The 24,279-nt window shown below is 42.8% G+C and overlaps 1 protein-coding gene across 2 annotated transcripts in view; it reads left to right on the top strand.

Annotated features, from left to right (window-relative positions):
- The window catches only part of ccny (cyclin Y), an 85,750-nt gene that overhangs the window by 47,024 nt on the left and 14,447 nt on the right, over nt 1–24,279 (top strand). Inside the window, exons 2-6 of one of the 2 annotated variants that reach the window (XM_024000267.3) lie at nt 18,880–18,954; nt 21,182–21,216; nt 21,497–21,520; nt 23,787–23,887; nt 24,047–24,082. In XM_024000267.3, coding sequence (XP_023856035.1) covers nt 18,880–18,954; nt 21,182–21,216; nt 21,497–21,520; nt 23,787–23,887; nt 24,047–24,082 — 271 coding nt within the window. The remainder of the gene's footprint in view (nt 1–18,879; nt 18,955–21,181; nt 21,217–21,496; nt 21,521–23,786; nt 23,888–24,046; nt 24,083–24,279) is intronic. The other variant, XM_024000268.3, reaches the window with a different exon arrangement.

Raw genomic sequence — 24,279 nt, 5'->3', positions numbered from 1 at the left:
CTCCCAGCAGCCTTTTCATGTGGCCGCGACTAGAAGGGGGCCACATGAAAAAGCTTCTGGATGGAGGGGCCACATGAAAAAGCTTCTGGCCAGGTCTCCATCCAGCCGTCTCGCTCTCTCTATCTTGTGGTGAAGTAGGGCTTAGCTAGGCTAATCTAGAGAGCTAATTGACCATGCAGTAAATCAGTCGTATATATGAGCTGGAGCTATCAGAGCAGGTGTGTAAATAATTACCTGCAGCGGTGATTGCCTCCCTGCACCAAGGCTGCAGTAGATTGGCCAGAGCAACCAACCAACCCTCACTGACAGATGGGGAAAGACAGGGCCAAAAATGCTGCTGCCCAATGTTTGTCATGGTTTTTGAGAGAGGAAAAAAWTTACTCAGTGAATAGTTTGTTGTGATGTTACCATCGGTTACCATGCCAAACAATATAACTTATCCCTCTCTTAATTTTGTCTGAGCTCCAGCCTGTGTTGACCTTTTCAGCGTTAACTTCAACACTGCTAGCTGGCTCTGTGGTCCAACCCACACATTCCTCCCAGGCTGTTGTCCTTCTGGAGTCAGGCAGATAATTGGCCAGCTCTCTTACATGTGTCAGCGCTTGCAAGACCCTTGTTGACTTCACACAGCACAGATGCATCCTAGTGCCCTGCCTGCCTGTGTTTGTGTATATGGTTGCGTGTGCCGGGACCTCACACAGAGGCATCCGCGTRCCCTGCCTGTGCAGCTGTGGCAAAACATGCCCTTTGGGGGCTCTGTGATGCAAGCTCTACCCCTAAGATGATACCGTGTCACGGGTAGGATAGGTTTTCTCTCCTCCACTGTGAGCTTTGACAGATTAGACCTGTCTGTCTAATAAGCTATGTAATGTACTCCAGCCAGTGGAGCTTCCAATTGTGTCAATTCTGCTGCAAATTGAATATGGTGTATGTGAATGGAGCTCCCGTGATAGTCAACATTGTCTGTTCATTGTTGAGAGCCGTTAATCCTGTGGCAGCATAATGGTGAGATGTACAGTGGTTAGGCTACCCAGAGAGGTCTTGTTAAATGGCTGAGCATTGGGAGAGTCTGTGTCTGTCTGTCTCTCTGTTTCTGTCTATCTGCCTGCTTGTCTCTCGGCCTCTCTCTTTGATGAGGACAGCCTCTGCAGACCCAGTCTTTTCAAGCCTCCGTTGCTTAGTTACAGGGAGCGGAGTGGGAGGGGAGTGCCTGTGGGTCTCAGCTGGGCTTGTTGTGTAGCTTGGGGGCGAACCAACCACCCCCTCGCCCCTGCTCCCCATCCTTGAATCCCAGTCCCCTGAGCTTCAAAGGCAGGCAGGGTGCCGGATCTTTACGTCCCCCCTTCATCCTCTTACCCTCTCACATCCCCACCTGCCCTATGATCTGCTCATCTCACTAGATCTACTGTTGCCCCGATGATGACTTATTATTAATGGTGGAAATATGTTGACTTGAACCTTGGCCCACAAGGAATTTAAATCTGTTAGAGGGAATGAGTCAACTCAAGAGCTGTGGAAACGATGGTTCAAACATTATCCGAAATGAGGAAGTGATTTGTCTCGCATGCATTTASTTCGACATGCTCCACTCATTTTGTGTGTGTGCGCGTGCATGCCTGTGTAAGCTGGTCTTCTCATTGTCCCTGTTCCAATACTGTGAACCAGATTCCTCCTCATGGTTTCCTGGGACTATGAGCGGTACCTAGTGGGGCTGTAGCTACTCATCTTCCATTGGAGCTGGGGTTGGCTGGAACCTGGCGGAGCATGATACCTCACTGTCACCACTGGCTGCACTGCTTCAACTCCCGGCTAATTGCAGCCATCCGTCTCCTCTAAACGATCCGTCCTCAGCACTAAAACACCAGGCTCTACAACGCTAACTAACCACATTGGTATGTATGACAAGATATATGCCACAAGGAGGGAGGAAGAATATTACGTGAATCCAGGGAAATTTAGGCCCGGTTTAGAATTGTATTTCTTTTTTATTTCACCTTTTATTTAACCAGGTAGGCTAGTTGAGAACAAGTTCTCATTTGCAACTGCGACCAGGCCAAGATAAAGCATAGCAATTCGACACATACAGCAACACAAAGTTACACATGGAATAAACAAAACATTCAGTCAATAATACAGTAGAACAAAAGAAAACAGAAAGTCTATATACAGTGAGTGCAAATGTGGTAAGATAAGGGAGTTAAGGCAATAAATAGGCCATGGTGGCGAAGTAATTACAATATAGCAATTAAACACTGGAATGGTAGATGAGATGATGAATGTGCAAGTAGAGATACTGGGGTGCAAAGGAGCAAGATAAATAAATACATACAGTATGGGGGATGAGGTAGGTAGATGGGCTGTTTACAGATGGGCTATGTACAGGTGCAGTGATCTGTGAGCTGCTCTGACAGCTGGTGCTTAAAGCTAGTGAGGGAGATATGAGTCTCCAGCTTCTGAGATTTTTGCAGTTCATTCCAGTCATTGGCAGCAGAGAACTGGGGGTGACCAGTGAGATTTACCTGCTGGAGCYCGTGCTACGAGTGGGTGCTGCTATGGTGACCAGTGAGCTGAGATAAGGCGGGGCTTTACCTAGCAGAAACTTGTAGATGACCTGTAGCCAGTGGGTTTGGCGACGAGTATGAAACGAGGGCCCCGCCTCGCAACGAGAGCGTACAGGTCTCAGTGGTGGGTAGTGTATGGGGCTTTGGTGACCAAACGGATGCGCTTTCATTGAGTCATTCCGAATTTTAGAAAATGGGGTTTGGTCTTGTGTGACTTGGTAACTTCTCTGCTTGTTCTGTCTCACTGGATGATTATCTGTTGTATCCTATCTGTTGTATCCTATCCCCTGCTGTATACCCACTGTCCTCTATCTGTTGTATCCTATCTGTTGTATCCTATCTGTTGTATCCTATCTGTTGTATCCTATCTGTTGTATCCTATCTGTTGTATCCTATCCCCTGCTGTATACCCACTGACCTCTATCTGTTGTATCCTATCTGTTGTATCCTATCTGTTGTATCCTATCCCCTACTGTATACCCACTGACCTCTATCTGTTGTATCCTATCTGTTGTATCCTATCTGTTGTATCCTATCCCCTGCTGTATACCCACTGACCTCTATCTGTTGGGCATTGCTAATTTATCTTCACCAGACTCTCTCCCTCGTCTTTCTGTTGCTGTAGCAGACTGCCTGGTGTTTGTAACACAATAGGATAACAGTGATTCATGTCAGAACCACACACTTAGGAAACTATTTGATACATTTGTTTGTTTTTTTAAGTTGGTGACTGTATAGCTGGAAAGCTGGGTAAAAACATATCAGGCTCTTTACCTCCAAGATAAATCTGTTTCTTTTGTTAAGATGTGGTTTTGATAGATACATGGCAAGGTGTCTTCTAGTATTAGGCATGTTGTGGTTATATAAAGTATGGTAGTTACTAGTTTCCCTTATGAATGTTTTTGAATGCCTTATTAAGCGTTGTAAGTTGACATTATCTTATCAGTTGCCTCTACTACTATAGCGTCTTCCCAGGGCGAGGAGAGGATATGGCCCGTTCTCTAGACAGGAAATGCCTTCCCATCTGTCCACGCTCACAGGAAGTGTGGGACAAGTGAGTGTGGCACAATGTGTCGGCTCACAGATGGCTTCTAGAACAGACCATCGGAAGCGTCCCTTCAATAGACTAAAGACGTTGGCTCTAATGATGTCATTAAATGGCAAGAACTGCTCATCAGCTCTGACTCAKAGCTTTACATTTTTGTGTGGCTAAAATAATAAATGAATAGCACTTTTTTCTCATACTAGGATGACACTAACCTTTATCATGCATTTAGTGTGAAAACATCACCAAAGGCAGTCGGTCATTCATATTGCATGTTGGGTAAGTATACCTATTAAGCAMCAAAATCTAAMTTTAGACATTTCTAACASATACTACCCTAATTTTTGTAAGAAAAGGGGAGATCAAATGAAAAATGTATCATGTGAGGTTGTATGACTATACTTACAACATTTGTTGATTATAAGACATGCAAACTGACATTTATTATGTAAAWTGATATTATATTAATCTACACGCATAACTTTCAATAAATTATCTGAACACTGATTTACATTTGCTGTACTGCTATTCTTGTTAATTAGTTAATCTTGTCTTCCTAAAGCCTGTCTGAAGACTGTTTCAAATCTCCCTCTCTACTGTTGTATTACAAAGGTACAGGTGGTGGACTAAAAAAAAAACAATCACCTGGATGAATGAAGGATAACAATATGACAATGCCCCCACCCAAAAGTGCACGAGTAGTCGCCCAATAGTCATCTTCTTGTCCCTCATTTGTTAACATTTTTATCCACCACTCTATAGAACTTCTGTCCCTGATATCCCTCAACCCTGGTCTTATTCTTCTCTCTGCATCAACGACTACTTGTTTACGRCAAACGTCTTGGAGAGAGTACAGAGGTTTCTAGTTGTTCCTAATTGTTACTAATCTTGGTAACGGCACCATGGCTAGATGCATAACTGTAGTTTTTGTGTMTTWWTTWWWWWTMTATTACACTTAAATCTGAACAAAAAACATTTCTGCTCATGATCATGTTAGGGATGTTAACGTACTATCCCCATGTGTTTCAAATTAATCCAGGATTAATGGGAGCATACTGGGCTGAATTGGAACAACTGTGATTTATGGTGAAAAAGACAGAATAGCAAAGTCTACTCATAAAATATGTGGAAGCCAATGATTTGGGGTATACATATATACTATAATATTATGCAGAGTTAGTATTGATTATGTTGAACAATTATTTACATTTGTTCCATTTATGTTCTGTCTAGAGTGTTTTTTGTGCTACTGTACCCTTTCAGRTCACCTGAGATGAATGTCAAATTTACATTAATGGCATCTACAGTGGGGCAGTGGGCTCCCGAGTGGCGCAGCGTTCTAAGGCTTAAGGCGTCACTATAGTACCTGGTTCGAAACCAGGCTGTATCACATCCGGCCGTGATTGGGAGTGCCATAGGGCGGCGCACAATTGGCCCAGCGTCGTACGGATTTGGCCGGAGTAGTCCGTCATTGTAAATAAGAATTTGTTCTTTACTGACTTGCCTAGTTAAATAAAGTTTAAATAAATGTATTAAATAAAAACAGTGCCTTCAGAAAGAATTTACACCCCTTGACTTTTTCCACATTTTGTTGTGTTACAAAAGTGGGATCAAAATGTATTTAATTGTAGTTTTTGTAGTTTTTGTCTACGATCTACAGAAAATACTATTGTCAAAGTGGAAGACAATTTCGGAAAAATATAACACTAATATATCTTGATTAGATAAGTATTCAATCCCCTGAGTCAGTCAGAGGAGATTGGTCTCTCCTTAATTGTGGAGGACGGGCTCGTTCCAGCCATTATTATGAACCGTTCTCCCTCAAGCAGCCTCCACTGGAGTCAATACATGTTAGAATCACCTTTGGCAGTGATTACAGCTGTGAGTATTTCAGGTGAAGTCTCTTAAYAGCTTTCCACACCTGGATTTTGCAACATTTGCACATTTATTCTTCAAGCTCTGTAAAATRYATTGTTGATCATTGCTAGACAACCATTTACAGGTCTTGCCATAGATTTTCAAACAGATTTAAGTCAAAACTGTAACTAGGCCACTCAGGAACATTCAATGTCATTTTGGAAAGCAACTCCGGTGTATATTTGGCCTTGTGTTTTAGGTTATTGTCCTGCTGAAAGGTGAATTCATCTCCCAGTGTCTGGTGGAAAGCAGACTGAACCAGGTTTTCCTTTAGGATTTTGCCTCTWTTCTCCATTCCATTTCATTTGMATTCTGAAAAACTCCCCAGTTCATAARGATMACAAACATACCCATAACATGATGCAACCACCACCATGCTAGAKAATATGGAGAGTGGTACTCAGACATAACACTTTGCATTCAGGACAAAAAGTTCATTGCTATTCTACATTTTTTGCAGTATTATTTTAGTGCCTTGTTGCAAACAGAATTCATGTTTTGGAATATTTTTATTCTGTACAGGCTTCCTTTTTTTCACTCTTATTGACTCAAGACATTTCAGCTTATCATTTTGAATTAATTTGTATAATTCCACTTTGACATTATGGAGTATTGTGTGTAGGCCAGTGATAAAAAAAAATCTAAATTTAATCKATTTTTAATTCTGGGTTTAACACAACAAAATGTGMATAAAGTCAAGGGGTGTGAATACTTTTAGAAGGCACCGTATGTATAACAATGCAAGGTTCATTTAATAGTGAAATAAGACAAAATATATTTAAAATATGTAAACTGTGAATACCTGAAATCTATTGTCTTGTTGTAGTTTACCAAGTTATGATGATACTGTGACATGCAGGCACGACTGCTAGCATGAAAAACCCATCTTTTCAATTGGTATGAAATGGTCATTAATACCCATGAAATATGTTATTATGTGTATATATCAGCACTTTAATCTCTTCATTTTACATAAAGTATGATCACTTATCTAAGAAGGTACTAAAAATATCTGGAAAATGTGTATAACACAAGTTTTTTTTTTGCAGCTTGGAAATTGACCACTAGTGGAAACTTACAAAACTGTCAGTAACTTCATTATAAAACATCTGATTGGCTTAGAAAAAAAACTGTTATTGATATCACAATCAGATTAATTGGTTCTTCATTAAACAGCAGGGGGGAAATATATTTTCTCTTTGAATCCAAGATAGAAGTTGGCTTAATGGGTACCTGGGCTTAAAGGGTATGTTTATCCATTAAAATATTAAAACCTTTACAGTCAATGCCAATGCACGTGTCTGGTCTCTGTATTGGCTGTGACCACTGTTAATACGGCCAGCCATAGTAACCACTATCAGGGCTAGAGTCCAGGCCAGGGTGCATGTGTAAACACTGACCAGGGTTGGGCGGGTGGGCTGCTGGCTTCCTGTATAAGGATTTAGTGGTCCATTATCGACGAGACCCGCTGAGTATTGACCTTCAGGTCTGGCTGTGTGTGGTGCTGCAGCGAAGGTCAGCAGTCTCCCTTCCTCTCCCTGACCCCCTGCTGGGGCTCCATTCACTTGGCTCCAACTTAATGAGYAACCACCCCTGAAGAAGAGCAGACACACCCACGGATACTCTGTCCCCATACCAAGGACTTTTTGGTTGAACACAGAATGAGACGTTGCATTTTTATTTAGAAATGGGAAAATAATTACATAACTAATATTCTGTATWTAATATTTTCTATATCTTCCCCATATTCCTCTGGGATCTCATTTGGTACTTTATCAAAATGACTCCCCTTCATTTGAATTTTGTGACTGCAGATAGAAGTTGGTGGAATAAGTACTTTTTACATAAAGTATCCGGTCACTTTCATAAGTTTGTGCTGGTCATGTACTGTATTATCTAGGCTTGGTTTTCAGTAAATGGTGATAGTGACTGACTATTCACATTCGCAAAAAAAATTTATAGAAAGGGAATTAGATTAACAAGCAACAAGTGTTACATATAATCTTTGTGACACTGGAGGTATTAACTACAGGATAAGGGTGAATGCACTGAGGGGATTTGATATTCAGTCAATGCTAGGTTCTCAGAATGATATCAAATGAATCAACTGATACTACTATTTACTCTCCTACTTGTAGTTGTATTGTATGCATTACTCACACATTCCATTAGTCTGGCGAGCAGATTTGTCTTACAGTATGTTTCTGTGATGGAACGTGGTGGCGATGCAGCGGGATGGAGTGTTACTGTTGATCTCGCTTTAGCCTGACTGTGATCATTTAGCGTTGTTGGCATTGTTAGCCGTTCTGTGTGCTCTGCACCGTGTGGGAGGAAGTCCCATTATCTCTCCCCAGTCTGCCTAGAGAAGTAGGCATAAACATTGCCTGGTTGAATTGATGTGGGGATAATGATGGAGAACGGAGAGAGATAACCGGAGAAAGAAGTGATCACACTCACAGAGTCAGGAGGCAGATGGTAAAGGAACAGAGGGGTGTGTGAGGTCAGTTAGCCATGTCATCTCCCAGGCTGTTAATTAAGCTCTTATTGACTCCATTTATCAGGCCTTTATTTGACATTACACTGCTTTTCCTCCTCACTGCACATTCATATAGGGGACACTTAGCATCTCTCTGTTTTAACACTGAGTTATGACCTTGTTGGTTTGGTTCACACACGCACGCACGCACGCACGCACGCACGCACGCACGCACGCACGCGCACACACACACACACACAGAAATCTTGGTACTGAAATATACATTTCTTCATGAGGGTGTTTATTGTTCTGAAACTGAGACTTCATGAATCTCAATGTGTCAGTGTTGACTTTCATCAAGTTCAGGGTTCATTAAGTTCAAATATCACAAAGTAAATGTTTAAACCTACATTAATGCAGAGTTTAATCACTCTTGACATTAAAGCCACATGAAAGAGAAGATAAAGCCAGATGAATGAAATAAACTAAGCATAGTTATCTTTGTCTCTCTAGCCAAGAACACTGAGTGTCATGTTTCTTTATGAGTGGAGTTACACTGTGTTCAGTGTTTAAACCAGCTTCATGASGAAGTCACCTGGAATGCCTTTCAATTAACAGGTGTGCCTTGTTAATTTGTGGAATTTCTTTCCTTCTTAATGTGTTTGAGCGAATCAGTTGTGRTGTGACAAGGTAGGGGTGGTATACAGAAGATAGCCCTATTTGGTAAAAGACCAAATCCATATTATGACAAGAACAGCTTAAATAAGCAAAGAGAAATGACAATCATTACTTTAAGACATGAAGGTCAGTCAATCTGMAAAATGTCAAGAACTTTCAAAGTTTCTTCAAGTCCAGTCGCTAAAACCATCAAGAGCTATGATGAAACTGGCTTTCATGAGGACTGCCACAGGAAAGGAAGACCCAGAGTTACCTTTGCTGCAGAGGACAAGTTCATTAGTTATAAATGCTTCACAGAGTTCAAGTAACAGACACATCTCAACATGAACTGTTCAGAGGAGATTGCGTGAATCAGGCCTTTTAGTCGAATTGCTMCGAAGAAACCACTACTAAAGGACACKAACAAGAAGAAAACAATTCCTTGGGCCAAGAAACACGAGCAATAGACATTAGACCAGTGGAAATCTGTCCTTTGGTCTGTTGAGTCCAGATTTGAGATTATTGGTTCCATCCGCCGTGTCTTTGTGAGACGCAGAGTAGGTGAATGGATGATCTCTGCATGTGTGGTTCCCACCGTGAAGCATGGAGGAGGAGGTGTGATGTTGTGGGGGCGCTTTGCTGGTGACACTATCTGCGATTTATTTAGAATTCAAGGCACACTTAWCCAGCATGGCTACCACAGCATTCTGCAGCYATACGCCATCTCATCTGGTTTGTGCTTAGTGGGACTATCATTTATTTTTCAAAATGACAATGACCCAACACATCTCCAGGCTGTGTAASGGCTATTTGAACAAGAAGGAGAGRGATGGAGTGCTACATCAGATGARCTGGCCTCCACAATCACTCGACCTCAACCAATTGAGATGGTTTGGGATGAGTTTGACCGCAGAGTGAAGGAAAAGCAGGCAAGCTCAGTGTATGTGGGAATTCCTTCAAGACTGTTGGAAAAGCATTCCTTATGAATCATTCCTTTTGCTTACTGTGTGATTCCATGTGTTATTTCATAGTTTTGATGTCTTCACTATTGTTTTACAATGTAGAAAATAGTAAAAATAAAGAAAAACCCTTGAATGAGTAGGTGTGTCCAAACTTTTGACTGGTACTGCATATATTTACAAAAAAATATATGGAGGATTGGAAATGACATAACTGTTGATTTTTCTCATTCATTAAGAAAGCTAAACATCTGTGTTTTGGTTGTTGAGTCAATTAGATAATGCTCATTTCAACCATAACTGTCATAACCATAAAGCTTTTTCAGAATATTTAGCTGGCTAACTRCRTGGTCCTACTTTGTTYCGTACCCCTCTGTAGTTCCCTCCTCTCCTCCCCCTCTCTRTCTCCCCCTCCACTGATCTCTGGCTGGAACAGTACCATAAACCATGTCATTCTCCATGACAGAACACTATTGTTCTGTGAAACATGGCAGTAAATAATACCGTACCTTGGTGCCTTGCCATATGCGCAATTCCACGATAACAGAATCATGTTGAGACTCATATTTTTCACAACAGAATGTATGTCAAACAAAAAACTTTAACAAACCAGCCATCTCAAGGACAAGGACAACTTTTAACAATTTACACAGCATTTTACAAAAACACATTTACTTGAAGAACAGTGCAGATGCAAAGTTTGGTAACATATTGACCGCACAAATGGCACAAACTGTAATTATTTTATCAAACTTTGCATCTGCACTGTTCTTCAAGTAAATGTGTTTTACATGAGGATTGTCGGCCATATGCTATAAAATATWGAAAAATTACGATTACAACCAAATGCTTTTTGAATTTGCTCATTCAATGAATCAGGTATCAAATGGCTAAATTAGGCTACTTCAAAGCGAGGTATCTAAGACATGTTTATCTATAACATTGTAAGYCAAAAATATTCCAAGTTTCAGGGGAGATCTATTGACTGCATGGGYGAMATTCCTCAATTAGGCTATTCTAAGAATATATTTTAAAGGTGTCAGAATGACATGACCCAGTGTCAGATTTATTTCTCAGACTCAGAATATTGGGCGCTGGAGAGACTGGTTGTAAAACAAAGTAAACATTGGTTTATCAATGCAACCGTTCATCGACGGTTGCCATTTGCGGTTATGCCGGTGGAAAGTTTTAAGGACATCGGACATGACAATTACAGTAATACATGATAATAGCTAAATAGTTAACTACTGAGAGAGCTAGCTAGGCTACACAAAATATGTTGAATTGGCTATCTAGTTAGCCTGTTATCATTATTTTATAGGCCTACCTGCTGTAAAGTATCTCTCTCTCTCCTCTGGCCCACTTGCACTGGAACACATGCAGTTGATGCATACATCATGACTTTTCCAGGATTTTCATGACCGTACGAAGCCTGTTTGCTGATAAAAAAATATGCTATAACTGCGAGTAAGGCACTAAGTAGCAAGGAATATCAACAAATGTGTACACGCAGATCTTCTCTTTTTGAATAGTGCTTCACAACTGGGGATGATTGAGACTGCTCTGCCTGTCAATYCAATACAATCCTACTCCGATATGCTCTGCAGAAATTAGGAAAACAGCAATACGTCGCATCCAGAGGACACTGATCCAATTCTGATCAAAGTAATTGTTTGATATTATGATTTTTTCCCCCCTTACTTGTCCATTCAGACGACTCAAATTGACACTCACTGGCCAGTTTATTAGGTACACCCATCTAGTACGGGTCGGACCCACCTTTGCCTCCAGAACAGCCTGAATTCTTCAGGACATTGATTCTACAAGTSGGAAACGTTCCACATGGATGTTGGTCCATGCTGATGCGATGGCATCAAGCAGTTGCTGCATATTGGACGGCGGTAGACCACCACCACCAGCCTGTACTGTTGACACCAGGCAGGATGGGGCCATGGACTCATGCCGCTGATGCCAGATCTTGACTCTGCCATCAGCATGACGCAACAGGAACTGGGATTCACCAGACCACACAATGTTTTTCCACTCCTCAATTGTCCAGTGTTGATCGCATTTCCACTGGGGCCGCTTCTTCTTGTTTTTATCTGATAGGAGTCGAACCCGGTGTGGTCGTCTGCTATAATAGCCCATCCGTGACAAGGATCAATGAGTTGTGCGCACTGAGATGCGGTTCTGTACACCACTGTTGTACTGCTCTGTTATTTGTCTGTTTGTGGCCAGCCATTCTCTTTCGACCTCTCTCATCAACAAGCTGTTTTCACCCACAGGACTGTCGCTGACTGGATGATTTTTGTTTGTCGTTCATAAAAGCCCTGGAGGGAAGCCGTTTCTGATAGACTGGATCTGGCATGCCTGGCACCGACAATCATACCACGCTCAAAGTCGCTTTGGTCACTTGTTTTGCCCATTCTAAAATTGAATCGACTAACTGAATGCCTCGATGTCTGTCTGCCTGCTTTTTATATAGCAAGCCACGGCCACGTGACTCACGGTCTGTAGGAGTGATCCATTTTTGTGAACAGGGTGGCCGGTGAGTGTATATTCTTCTTGTCAGACTATTATTTTTCTTGTCCCGGACAAGCATTAATGTCGAGTCCTGGAGATTMAATCACCATCACAGGGGTCCACACACACACTCAGCCATTAGTATAAGAGATGCAACCAGAGATTTGAGACAGTCACAGCAGACTGCTGAAGTCATGGAAAAGAGAGTCAGGAGACGTGCATCTCCTTCTGTCTAAATCACTTGACTAAATGTCCCTTCTTTGTTTGCTTTTCCTCTCTTCTCGGAAGGATGACTGTGAGTGTGTGTGTTCTACTCAGCAGCAGTTTCTTATGATACATTTCAGCACAGTGATACACACTGTACACATTTCTAAGTTTTGAAGGTTAAGTTTAGGCATTAACTCAGAATGGTTCAGGTTTGGGARAGGCTTAAAACAAAAATTGAAAAACAACTTCCTATTGCTGTATTTGAACTTCCAAGCTTGGGAATCAGATGCAGATGCTGACTGCTCTCACTGTTGCCCCTAGTGGCCGGTTTCCCTGTAACCTCCTGACGTCCTCAGACATAGATGGACGTCGAATACTGACTTATATCACGGGTGACCTGGCTGTATATCAACCAGGATTACCACTGACTGCTGAGCTACTGAGTCTCACTGAACTGGTCATACACTACCATCACACATACTGGTATTGCTAGTGTCATGCTCYGTGTAAAGTAAAGGAGACTGCTGTTACTGCTGTTTATAGGGTCATTCATAAGTGAGGAATCACGTTTGGGTTTGAAAAGCCAGTGGGGATAACACAGTCCTGACTATTTGCCCAGGCCATTTAGCCAGCGGTGTCAGGGTAGGCTCTAGCCTCAAATGCTTTACCGCTTCAGGGTGAATTATCTTCAGAAATACCCGTTTAACCCCAGGCTCTCTGACTCTATCACACAAGTCCCTTACTCGTTTTCCAATGCTACCACCACCACCAGGCTCAGGAGAAATGGAACATATTTTATCAACCAGTTCACCAGTCCAGTGAGGAAGCTCCCATGGGCCTGATAAGTGTGAGAGAGCCTCCATCAGTTCACAGCGCTAAGCTGCTCTAAAGTGGCTATTTCAACTTGGAGAGGAGACGGACGAGATTTTAGTGGAGGGGCATGGTGAATATATAAAATACAGGGAAATCAAGTTTTTGACTGCACTGGGCCTTTTTAAAGTGCACTTCTTTTGAACAGGACATATGCCATTTGTGAGCCTGGTCGTCTGTAATGCTCTGGTACACCTTGTCAGGCACGTTGTCAGGCACGTTGTCAGGCACGTCCTGCAGCTATGAGGAAAACATGCTTGAAAGGATCGGTTCGAATTATCGGGTTGAGTGGAGTCAACCTTGTGACTCTATGTCCTTGTCTTTGTGCCTGTCTCTCCACACTGAAAGGTGGCGTCATGCTTATCCTGGATCACATTCATGTAATTGAATTGTCTTTATTTAGACAGGATAGTCCACCCAGTAACACTTACCACTATGTTCCAGGGAGTCCTGGGTTCCATGGAATCAATAAAAACAGACACGTCACATAAAGGTTTACTCTAAAACACACCATACACAGAAGCATATACAACATGTGCAGTAGCATACATACAAAAGCAAGCTCACATTACATCTATCTAGATTTGTGTACTGCTCTTGTCTCCTCTCCTTGTCTCCTTTCCTTCCAGATTGCAGATTACAAAGACTAGTTTCATTTGCTAACTAAGGAAAGGAGGCATACGTATAGGGTTAGTCAAGCTCAGGACCAAGTGTTACATGAAAGAAGACTACGCTCTCTACCAAGATAACAACAGAGATCCTATAATTTGTGAATAACAGGATCTCTGACACACAGTCAGAGATGCCATGGAGGTGGCGCAGCCATCTGGTCTCTCCTGGCTGGTGTCTCTGTAGTAAATTCTTGATGAATCATTGGGTTTTCTGCTCTTTGTACTGTCTGTCTGGTGACTTGTAATGACGGACTGCCAGCCCTTGGCCTATCTGGTCCAATGTGCTACAGTGCCAGGACAGGACCAGCCTGCCAGGCAGCCTGCCAACCCACACTGCCCTCGGTGATGATGAAGGGATGGAGGGACAGCGAGCAGGAGCTGTGGCCACTGTCCATGTAAGTCTGCAGCTGTTGTGCGTAATGTATAGGAGGGCTCAGACAAGGAGCAGCAGCAGGGACACTGATGTACCTCATTGATTTATCAGCTTGGCCAAGCACCCTGTGATCGTTGGGAGAGAGTATTAAGTGGCGTTTTGATGTTGTCATTCTCTCAACACCGGTGCCCAATAAGACCCTTGGCTCACTGAGAAATGGCCCGTGAATCCAATGTGTTTGTTGGATGCTTGATTCATTTGAACAAACGTTTGTTGGCAGCGGAAGTGGATGGAAGTTGAGCTGCACAGAAGCAGGACTGACGGTAGGATTATGGGAGTACAGGGACTGTGCGTGTACAATACAGTCTCACTGAGTATGATTATTTGCACACAAAATGCAATTATTGTGGATAGTCAGATTAATATTATAGTTTGATTAAGACCTTCACATGCTTTGAAAGAAGAATGATTTCCCTAYTAATCGTGTTTACATGGCCACATCTGAAATCAGGCTACTTGATGGGACTCTGATAAATGCAGAACATCTCAAATAAAAATAAGAGTTCTACCACTGCGACCATGTTATTTTTGGGAAGCCTATTGATTCCGAGTTCAGACATACAGTGCATTCGGAAAGTATTCAGACCCCTTGACTTTTTCCACATTTTGTTACATTACTGCCTTATTCTAAAATGGATGAAATAAAACAAAATCCTCATCAATCTACACATAATACCCCATTATGACAAAGCAAAAACAGGGTTTTAGAAATGTTTGCAAATTTATAACAAATTATAAGTTTCTACAACTTGATTGTGGTAAATTCAATTGATTGGGAATTATTTGGAAAGGCACACACCTGTCTATATAAGGTCCCACAGTTGACAGTGTATGTCAGAGCACACCTGTCTATATAAGGAATTGTCTGTAGACAGGATTGCGTCAAGGCAAAGATCTGGGGAAGGGTAGCAAAACATTTCTGCAGCATTYAAGGTCCTCAAGAACACAGTGGCCTCCATTATTCTTAAATGGAAGAAMTTTGGAACRACCATTACTCTTCCTATAGCTMGCCGCCAAGCTGAGCAGTCGGGGGAGAAGGGCCTTGGTCAGGGAGGTGATCAAGAACCCGATGGTCACTCTGACAGAGCTCCAGAGTTCCACTGTGGAGATGGGAGAACCTTCCAGAAGGACAACCATCTCTGCAGCACTCCACCAATCAGGCCTTTATGGTAGAGAGGCCAGACGGAAGACACTCCTCAGTAAAAGGCGCATGACYYCCCGCTWGGAGTTTGCCAAAAGGCAGCTAAAGGACTCAGACCATGAGAAACAAAATTCTCTGGTCTGATGAAACCAAGATTTAACTCTTTGGCCTGAATGCCAAGTGTCACATCTGGAGGAAATATGGCACCATCCCTACGGTGAAGTATGGTGGTGGCAYCATCATGCTGTGGGGATGTTTTTCAGCGGCAGGGACTGGGAGACTAGTCAGGATTGAGGGAAAGCTGAACGGAGCAAAGTACAGAGAGATCTTACAGAGAGATCTTTGATGAAAACCTGCTCCAGAGRGCTCAGGATCTTAGACGGGGGCGAAGGTTAACCTTCCTACAGAACAACAATCTTAAGCACACAGCCAAGACAACACAGGAGTGGCTTCGGGACAAGTCTCTGAATGTCCTTGAGTGGCTCAGTCAGAGCCCGGACTTGAACCCGATGGAACATCTCTGGAGAGACCTGAAAATAGCTGTGCAGCGACACTCCCCATCCAACCTGACTCCCCAAGTAGCGTCAAACCCAAGAAGACTCGAGGCTGTAATCGCTGCCAAAGGTGCTTCAACAAAGTACTGAGTAAAGGGTCTGAATATATAAATGTGATTAAAAAATATATATATATACATTTAACATTTAAAAAATGTTGCTTCATCATTGTGGGGTATTGTGTGTAGATTGATGAGGGGGAAAAAATAATTTTATACATTTTAGAATAAGGCTGTAACGTAACAAAATGTGGAAAATAAATTGAAGTCTAAATGCTTTCCGGATGCACTGTATATAAAGTTTTTATGTGAAAATGTCTTCAAAGATGCATACTTTCAGTTGTTCCGAACTCTCTTCACTGGCGCTAAAGAGGGAGGCTTGCTCGGCTGGTGTTAGTACATACACAGATCAAATACACATKTGTAACTCCGATTTTAAGGTCTTTCTTTACATGTCCTAATAATTTGAAAGATGCTGTTTTTTAATCGGCGTATGCTTACTTCGATTATGACCGTACCAATTAAGATCAGCAGAGTAAGGTGTTTGCATGACTAATGCCATACTCGGCCTACTGCCATAAGCAGTTTAATATCGAATTATTAGTGTGCATGTAAACATACTCATGGATTTACCTCATTGTCGGTAGCGCAAGACAACTCCCCCTTTTGTCACAACTCTAAAACAATAGAGCTGGTTAGTTTTGTGTAGCAGACCCCGGTGTGACTTCCTGTCCAGTTTCCTGAAACACAGGAAGTTAGAAGGGTAGAAGCGTGGACGTGCACCACTGTACAGGCTGAGAGGAAGAGGGCCACTCCTAAAAAAAAAAAAAAAATCAAAGGGTACAGAGACAACCATATTGTGTGTGTGTGTGTGTTTGTGTGTGTGTGTGTGTGCCTGTATTTAACACTAACTTTTCATTGAGTAGAGTTCTGAAATACGGATCAGACTGTTACAGTACACATTGGACTAATAAACCTTGTTTTCGTATCTCGCGTCTTCTGGCTCCTTCCCACACCGTTGATAAACTACCCCATCTTTTATTCATCACCTAGTTCTCCTCCTCCTTGGAGTGCTGCCTGCGCCGTACATAGGTCACTGGAGTGTGTGGAGGGAGCTAGCTGTATCTCCTTTGAGCTTTAAGTGCCTCTTACACACAAAAGACTGCAGTTCAAAAGAGTTGGAGCACAATAGTAGCTGCTCCACTCAGATGACCTCGTATCGGAGTTATTTTCCCCAGCTAAACTAGGTCTCCTCGTATCACTATCATGTGATCCATCAGTTCATTTGTAAAGCAATAGCTCATATCCATATCAAGTCACAACTCCCACTCTGTTAAGACCGGCATAGAGCGCCATCTGATGTATGTGTGCTCTGGTAAGACAGTAGTATTATGCCAGGGCTGAAGAAAGAAAGCAGGACATCTCAACCTACGATGACTCATATTTCTAAGGCTTTGGGTCTGTAGGCGGGCACTTGAACCCTGTCTTCCACTCCTCTTTCCCACTCTCTCCTCTCATCTATCACCTCTGTTGAGGAGCTGTTCTTTGGGCAGTGGCTCTCCTCTCCTCTCTGCTSCAGCTGGTGTTATGGCTGGGTGTAGCCCCTATCTGGCCTTTCCTGCCGGGATGACATTATGCTTGGATCCCTGTGGCTGCTGACAGGGTCAGGACCCAGGGCCTGGACTAGGGCCAGACAGGGGGGCTGGGTAGTGGATGTCAGGACTGACAGCGGTCCCCTGGGTGGGATCCTGGCCCAGAGCCAGAGACAGGGGGACTGGATGTCAAGCCTGAGGCAGTTAAAGTAATACAATTATCTGCTAGTGCACTAAGATAAGTTGTCTTGGTAAGACGTCAAGTCAATGCATTCTTATGGTAAGAGATATCTAGGTAACATCATTTTTTCTTTTGCAGTGTAAATAATATGTTAATTTTTATTGCCTGGCTCCATGGTAACTTCCGCAATATTCCATAATTTATGCTGATGGGCCTGTTATCAAGTTAACACCCAGTGTGTAAAAGCATCACATAAAAACAGGCAATTGATCAAATAAGACGTTTTCATTGCCGTACCAGTCTGCCTCAATCTCCGGCCAAACCACTGCTCCTCAGCGTTACGCCGCTTGGTGGTTGCTATGTTTATCTGCATGCTCTCCTGAAATGGACCTTTCAGTCAGAATGTATTTGCATCCCATTTGGCACCCTATTCTTTCATCTGGGTCCATAGGGCTCTGGTTAAAAGTGGTGCATTATATAACATTACATTTTAGTCATTTAGCAGACGCTCTTATCCAGAGCGACTTACAGTAGAGTGCATACATTTTATTACATTTTTTACATACTGAGACAAGGATATCCCTACCGGCCAAACCCTCCCTACCGGCCAAACCCTCCCTAACCCGGACGACGCTATGCCAATTGTGCGTCGCCCCACGGATCTCCCGGTTGCGGCCGGCTGCGACAGAGCCTGGGCGCGAACCCAGCCCAGCCTGGGCGTGAACCCAGAGACTCTGGTGGCGCAGCTAGCACTGCGATGCAGTGCCCTAGACCACTGCGCCACCCGGGAYATAACAAGGGAATAGGGTCCCATTTGGGACAAATCCTATAGTACTGGTATCCCCAGACAGTCAGTATTCAATACTTGTATTCAAGGCAGTCTTTCTGTACACATGATCACCCTTTTCTCATCTGTTCAACAAATGGCTATCTGTGTGTGCTACGCCTCTTTCTCATCAGCATGTGTGTTGTTCAGTCATCCAGCTCTATAAAACATCCAGCTCTCTGAATTGATATACAACCAGCAGAGTATACAGTACATTGAGCATTATGCTCCGGAGCTGATGGCTGTTTCTGTTTCCTTCTTCATCAGATCTGAACATGGAGTACAACCCTTCAGACCATCCCAGAGCCAGCACCATATTCCTCAGCAAATCCCAGACAGATGGTGAGTGTCCCTCTCCTCTCACTCTTTCATTTTCAATCTCTCCTCTCTCTCTAGTACATTGCACTCTCTCTCTTTCTTTTTTCAATCTCTCTCTCTCTCTCTCTCTCTCTCTCTCTCTCTCTCCCACCGCTCTCTCCTTTACAATCTCTGTGTTTCTCCTTCTCACTCTTTCTCTTTTTAATCTCTTTTCATTCCTCTCTCGCCCTCCTTTTCCTTCCCACTTGCCCTCTTCCTCCCTCACTCTCTTCCTCCCTCTCTCTCTCTGAACACTAACTTCTCCACTACGCTGAGTCATGGATATTATCTGTGGCACTATGAAGCCTTTTCATAAAAATCCTTATTTTCTAAGCGAGTCAATTTTTACAGTGTGAGAAGACAACGTCTGCAGGAATGAATTGAAGTCACAGATGCAGATCGTGTTCAAACTATAATAGTGGTTTAATCACATGAATTTCTAATTTCTAATCTCATGCCTTGCATCATGGATGATTTAGCATACAGCTCATGTGTAGCCGACCGCGGGTTGATGTTGTAGTAAAGTATTGCTTTAAGCGCTGTAGATAATTATCCGTTTGTGAGGTGCTTTCTTTATTATGTAACAGTATGCTGTCCTAGTTAGCGATGGGTGTGTCCCAAATGGGTTCCTAGTCCTTTAACTGTACACTATGTAGGGAATGTGGTGCCGTTTGGGATGCAGGCTCATTGATGCAATATGAGAAAGATAAAAGACAGGAATCCAGCTGTATTTGTTACCTGTCCCTTTTACATTGCTAGGTAAATAGATATATTTAGAGACAGCTTCAACTTTGTCTTTTTCAGTTCCTGTCCTCAATAAGAAAGGTAAGTAGGTTTGGTATAGGCTGGTGTGATYGGTGTGTATTTGGCTTGTGTTTTGGAGTATAGCCCTGCTCTGTAGTCTCAAGCTGTGTGCTTCTGACGGAACACCGCAATATGTCTTTGCAGCAGATTTCTGTGTGTGTGTATATACAGTATATGTGTTCATGTTTTGTGGATTATTGTAAGCTGTGCTCAGATGTAAGCTTTACCACCCGCATGATGCGTGTTATCTGTACAAACCTAGCCACTTCTGCTAAAACTGGTATGTACTGATGATCATGAGACACTCTCGCACACATGCACACACCCAGCCCTCTGTGCCTTTAAGAAGCACACTCAGAGTTCTTTCTCCCAGCTAGATCAATATTTGAACATGTAAAAATGTGTGAAGCCTTATGATGTAAACGCTCGCTTCTACGCTTTATTTTAGAATGTGCACAGCCATGATTCCTCACAGGGTTTAGGTGTGTGTGTGTGTGTGTGTGTGTGTGTGTGTGTGTGTGTGCTGATTGTGTAGCAGGGTGCCAGAGCTTCACTATGTCAGTGTTGTGTATCTCGTTCTGCCCTGCTGCTTGGCCACGCAGCGCTCCTTCTATGTCGCTACGTCACTCACACACACAAACGCGCACACACACACACACTGGATCTCCGTTACCCAATCAGAGTACTTGGAGTGAACCCATCAATCGCAGCAAGGCCCAATGAGGAATCATCAGATTACTGATAAACAGTATGAATGCCCTCTATTCACCACATGAATACAATGACATGATTGAAATAAAGGCAGATAGCGAAGTGGAGCTATAGTTATAGACATGACAATATTTGCGTGAATGAAGCATTTAGATTTGATGTAATCCCCAGAGATTGTTTTAGGGGCAAACACATGAAAGGATTAATTAAGCAATTAACTCAATTGCTTTGCTTTCTGCTTTCACACAGTTCAGAGTGCTAAACATGACGWTAATTTAAGGCCTTTGAGGAATGAAAAGCATTTGTATTACCCCACAGATGAATGGCTATGTCAGCAATTAGCAGAAGTGTAATTTGAAGGAAATGTTGAGTTGTAGCGATTCTTTGCTTGAACAGTACTTTGAGCGATATGTTTTTATTAAGTTCCCACAAAGCTGATATTGAAAAATGGCCAATCCATATAGTCACTCTTCCTTAATGTGCCTTTGACCATACTGCACTCCCAGCTCTGTATGGTGCAGGACAGCCTTGGGATTGACTGCCCCCTGTCAGTAATGGCTGTGTACTGCAAACTGCCTTGACCCCGACCAGCGTGTGTTTCAACTCCAGGGGATGAACTCTGCTCTATCTTGTGTGCCTAATCATTGACTGTTACCATGCTGTCACTGATTTCATCTCGCTCTCTCTCAATTTGCAGTGCGAGAAAAACGGAAGAGCGTCTACATCAATCATGTGAGTATCAATCTCAGATTGGACGCCATATTGAATATAATGCTGTATTTGCATAGAGGATGATGATGCTGATGAAATMGTGTCTTCTGGCGTTTGCATGGTAATATGCTATGCCTTTTCATTGATTTAATCAGGTCATTGATGTACGCCCTACTGAATACAGAATATTTGGTTAGCAGTGTTCCTCTGTCATTTGTAAGACTGCATTATTTCTTTGAGCACATGATTGTTCCTGTGATTTTGTTTATGAAGATTTTAATCAACTTTATTATTTTGCAAGTTAACACACATTTCGGAGAACAAGGTAAAGTATTATGTATCCCTGGCATTTGTGTGTTTAGATATAGATTTAGTCTAGATCTGCCTGTTGTATCCACTCCTGTCTCTTTTGTCGTCTGAGTACAGAAGCAACGTGTATGTATGTACAGTATGTATGTACAGGTAAATGCCAAAATAAAGGAAACYCCAACATAAAGTGTCTTAACRACGAGCCAGAACAGCTTTTTTAAATGTAACCTTTATTTAACACGGCAAGTCAGTTAAGAACAAGTACATATTTACAATGACGGCCTACCGGGGAACAGCCTTGTTCAGGGGCAAAACGACTGATTTTTACCTTGTCAGCTCGGGATTCAATCCAGCAGCCTTTCAGTTACTGGCCCAACGCTCTAACCACTAGGATACCTTCCGCTCCAAAAGCAAAAAGAGAAATGTCCTCCCACCGTCAACTGCGTTTATTTTCAGCAAACTTAACATGTGTAAATATTTGTATGAACATAACAAGATTCAACAACTGAGACATCCCGGCTCTTCGCTGGCCATGGCAGAACACTGACATTCCTGTCTTGCAGGAAATCACGCACAGAACGAGCAGTGTGACTGGTGGCATTGTCATGCTGGAGGGTCATGTCAGGATGAGCCTGCAGGAAGGGTACCACATGAGGGAGGAGGATGTCTTCCCTGTAACACTAAGAATTGAGATTGCCTGCAATGACAACAAGCTCAGTCCGATGATGCTGTGACACACCGCCCCAGACCATGACGGACCCTCCACCTCCAATTCGATCCCACTCCAGAGTGCAGGCCAAAATGCCTTACAACAGGCCTACAAGCCCTCAGTCCAGCCTCTCTCAGCCTATTGCTGACAGTATTGCCCTGGCCACATCTGCAGTCCTCATGCCTCCTTGCAGCATTCCTAAGGCACGTTCACGCAGATGAGCAGGGACCCTGGGCATCTTTCTTTTGCTGTTTTTCAGAGTCAGTAGGAAGGCCTCTTTAGTGTCCTAAGTTTTCATAACTGTGACCTTAATTGCCAACCGTCTGTAAGCTGTTAGTGTCTTAACGACCGTTCCACAGGTGCATGTTCATTAATTGTTTATGGTTKATTGAACAAGCATGGYAAACAGTGTTTAAACCCTTTACAATGAAGAMCTGTGAAGTTATTTGGATTTTTACAAYTTATCTTTGAAAGACAGGGTCCTGAGAAACGGACGTTTCTTATTTTGAGTTTATATTCTACAGTGTCTGGAACTCTATTGAAGGGATGTGACACCATTGTTCCACGAGAAATTCCATAATTTGGTGTTTTGTTGATGGTGGGGGAAAACGCTGTCTCAGGCGCCGCTCCAGAATCTGAGACCGCCTTGGCATTTGGCTTTCATCGTTTTCATGCTCGGTCAAACCATTCAGTGACCACTCGTGCCCTGTAGATTGGGGAACTGTCATCCTATGGGGGCGTAGCCATGGTAGCCAAAATAATAGCCTGCCCAGCATTTTTATACAAGAATGATGGAATGTTAATTACTTAAACAACTCAGAAACCACACRTGTGTGGAAGCACCTGCTTTGAATATACTTTGTATCCCTCATTTACTCAAGTGTTTCCTTTACTTTGGCAGTTACCTGTATGTCTGTCTATCMGRATCACGCTGATTGTACATGACATGCTGTACTAGGTCGATGAGATTAGTAGAGTGAAAGGGTTGGTGATTGGCCGATATAAACCATCTCAATGTGCAGTAGACCTGTCTCTTATACACATCTAGATGTGTATAAGAGACAGCAGAAACCACACTTGTGTGGAAGCACCTGCTTTGAATATACTTTGTATCCCTCATTTACTCAAGTGTTTCCTTTACTTTGGCAGTTACCTGTATGTCTGTCTATCTGCATCACGCTGATTGTACATGACATGCTGTACTAGGTCGATGAGATTAGTAGAGTGAAAGGGTTGGTGATTGGCCGATATAAACCATCTCAATGTGCAGTAGACTGATGGATTAAAATAGAAGCTACTGTTTTTAGCTAAACCCATTCCGTCTGTATGTACAGTATGTCACTCTCATATAAAACCACAAAGCAGGGGTATTAGCTGGGCTACAGCAGTTGTTTCAAGGCTTTTTACAGGACCTGCTGTGAGTGTGCGCATGCCTGTACGTTTTGTGTGTGGATGCATGCGTTCTAGCCTGCCTGCGTSCCTGCGTGRSTGRGTGRSTGRGTCCCTGCGTGCSTGCGTGTGTGTGGACTGTGGACATYACAGTAACAGAGTGTGATGTGTGTGTGTGTTGCAGCACCACGCTGCTCCAGTCAGACGGAAGTACAGCTCCTGTTCKACCATTTTCCTAGATGACAGCACCGTCAGTCAGCCTAACCTCAAATACACCATCAAGTGGTAGGTTAATCACCAATCAGTCAATCGACCAATGAATCCATCAAAATGTACTTATGATGCTAATCTTTTTCATGTGTGTTATGTTTGTAAGAATTCTGTWTGCAGTTATCATTGGGAAAGATTAAATTGCAACTTCATTGTAATGATTTGTCTTTACAGTGTAGCCATGGCGATATACTACCACATAAAGAACKGGTAAGAATGACCTGTTAGGATGGGGCTAAAAACAAACCACAGATGACTATTGTAAAATATACTATGTCTGTAAAATATATATAGGTTCAGAACTTTTGTGAAACAGCACTGTTCTAAATCTGTCTCTTATACACATCTAGATGTGTATAAGAGACAGCAGAAACCACACTTGTGTGGAAGCACCTGCTTTGAATATA

This window comes from Salvelinus sp. IW2-2015, linkage group LG14, assembly GCF_002910315.2.
Source record: "Salvelinus sp. IW2-2015 linkage group LG14, ASM291031v2, whole genome shotgun sequence".
NCBI lineage: Eukaryota > Metazoa > Chordata > Actinopteri > Salmoniformes > Salmonidae > Salvelinus > Salvelinus sp. IW2-2015.
Note: the sequence above shows the minus strand (reverse complement) of the source record. Positions and strands in the feature narration are given on the sequence as shown.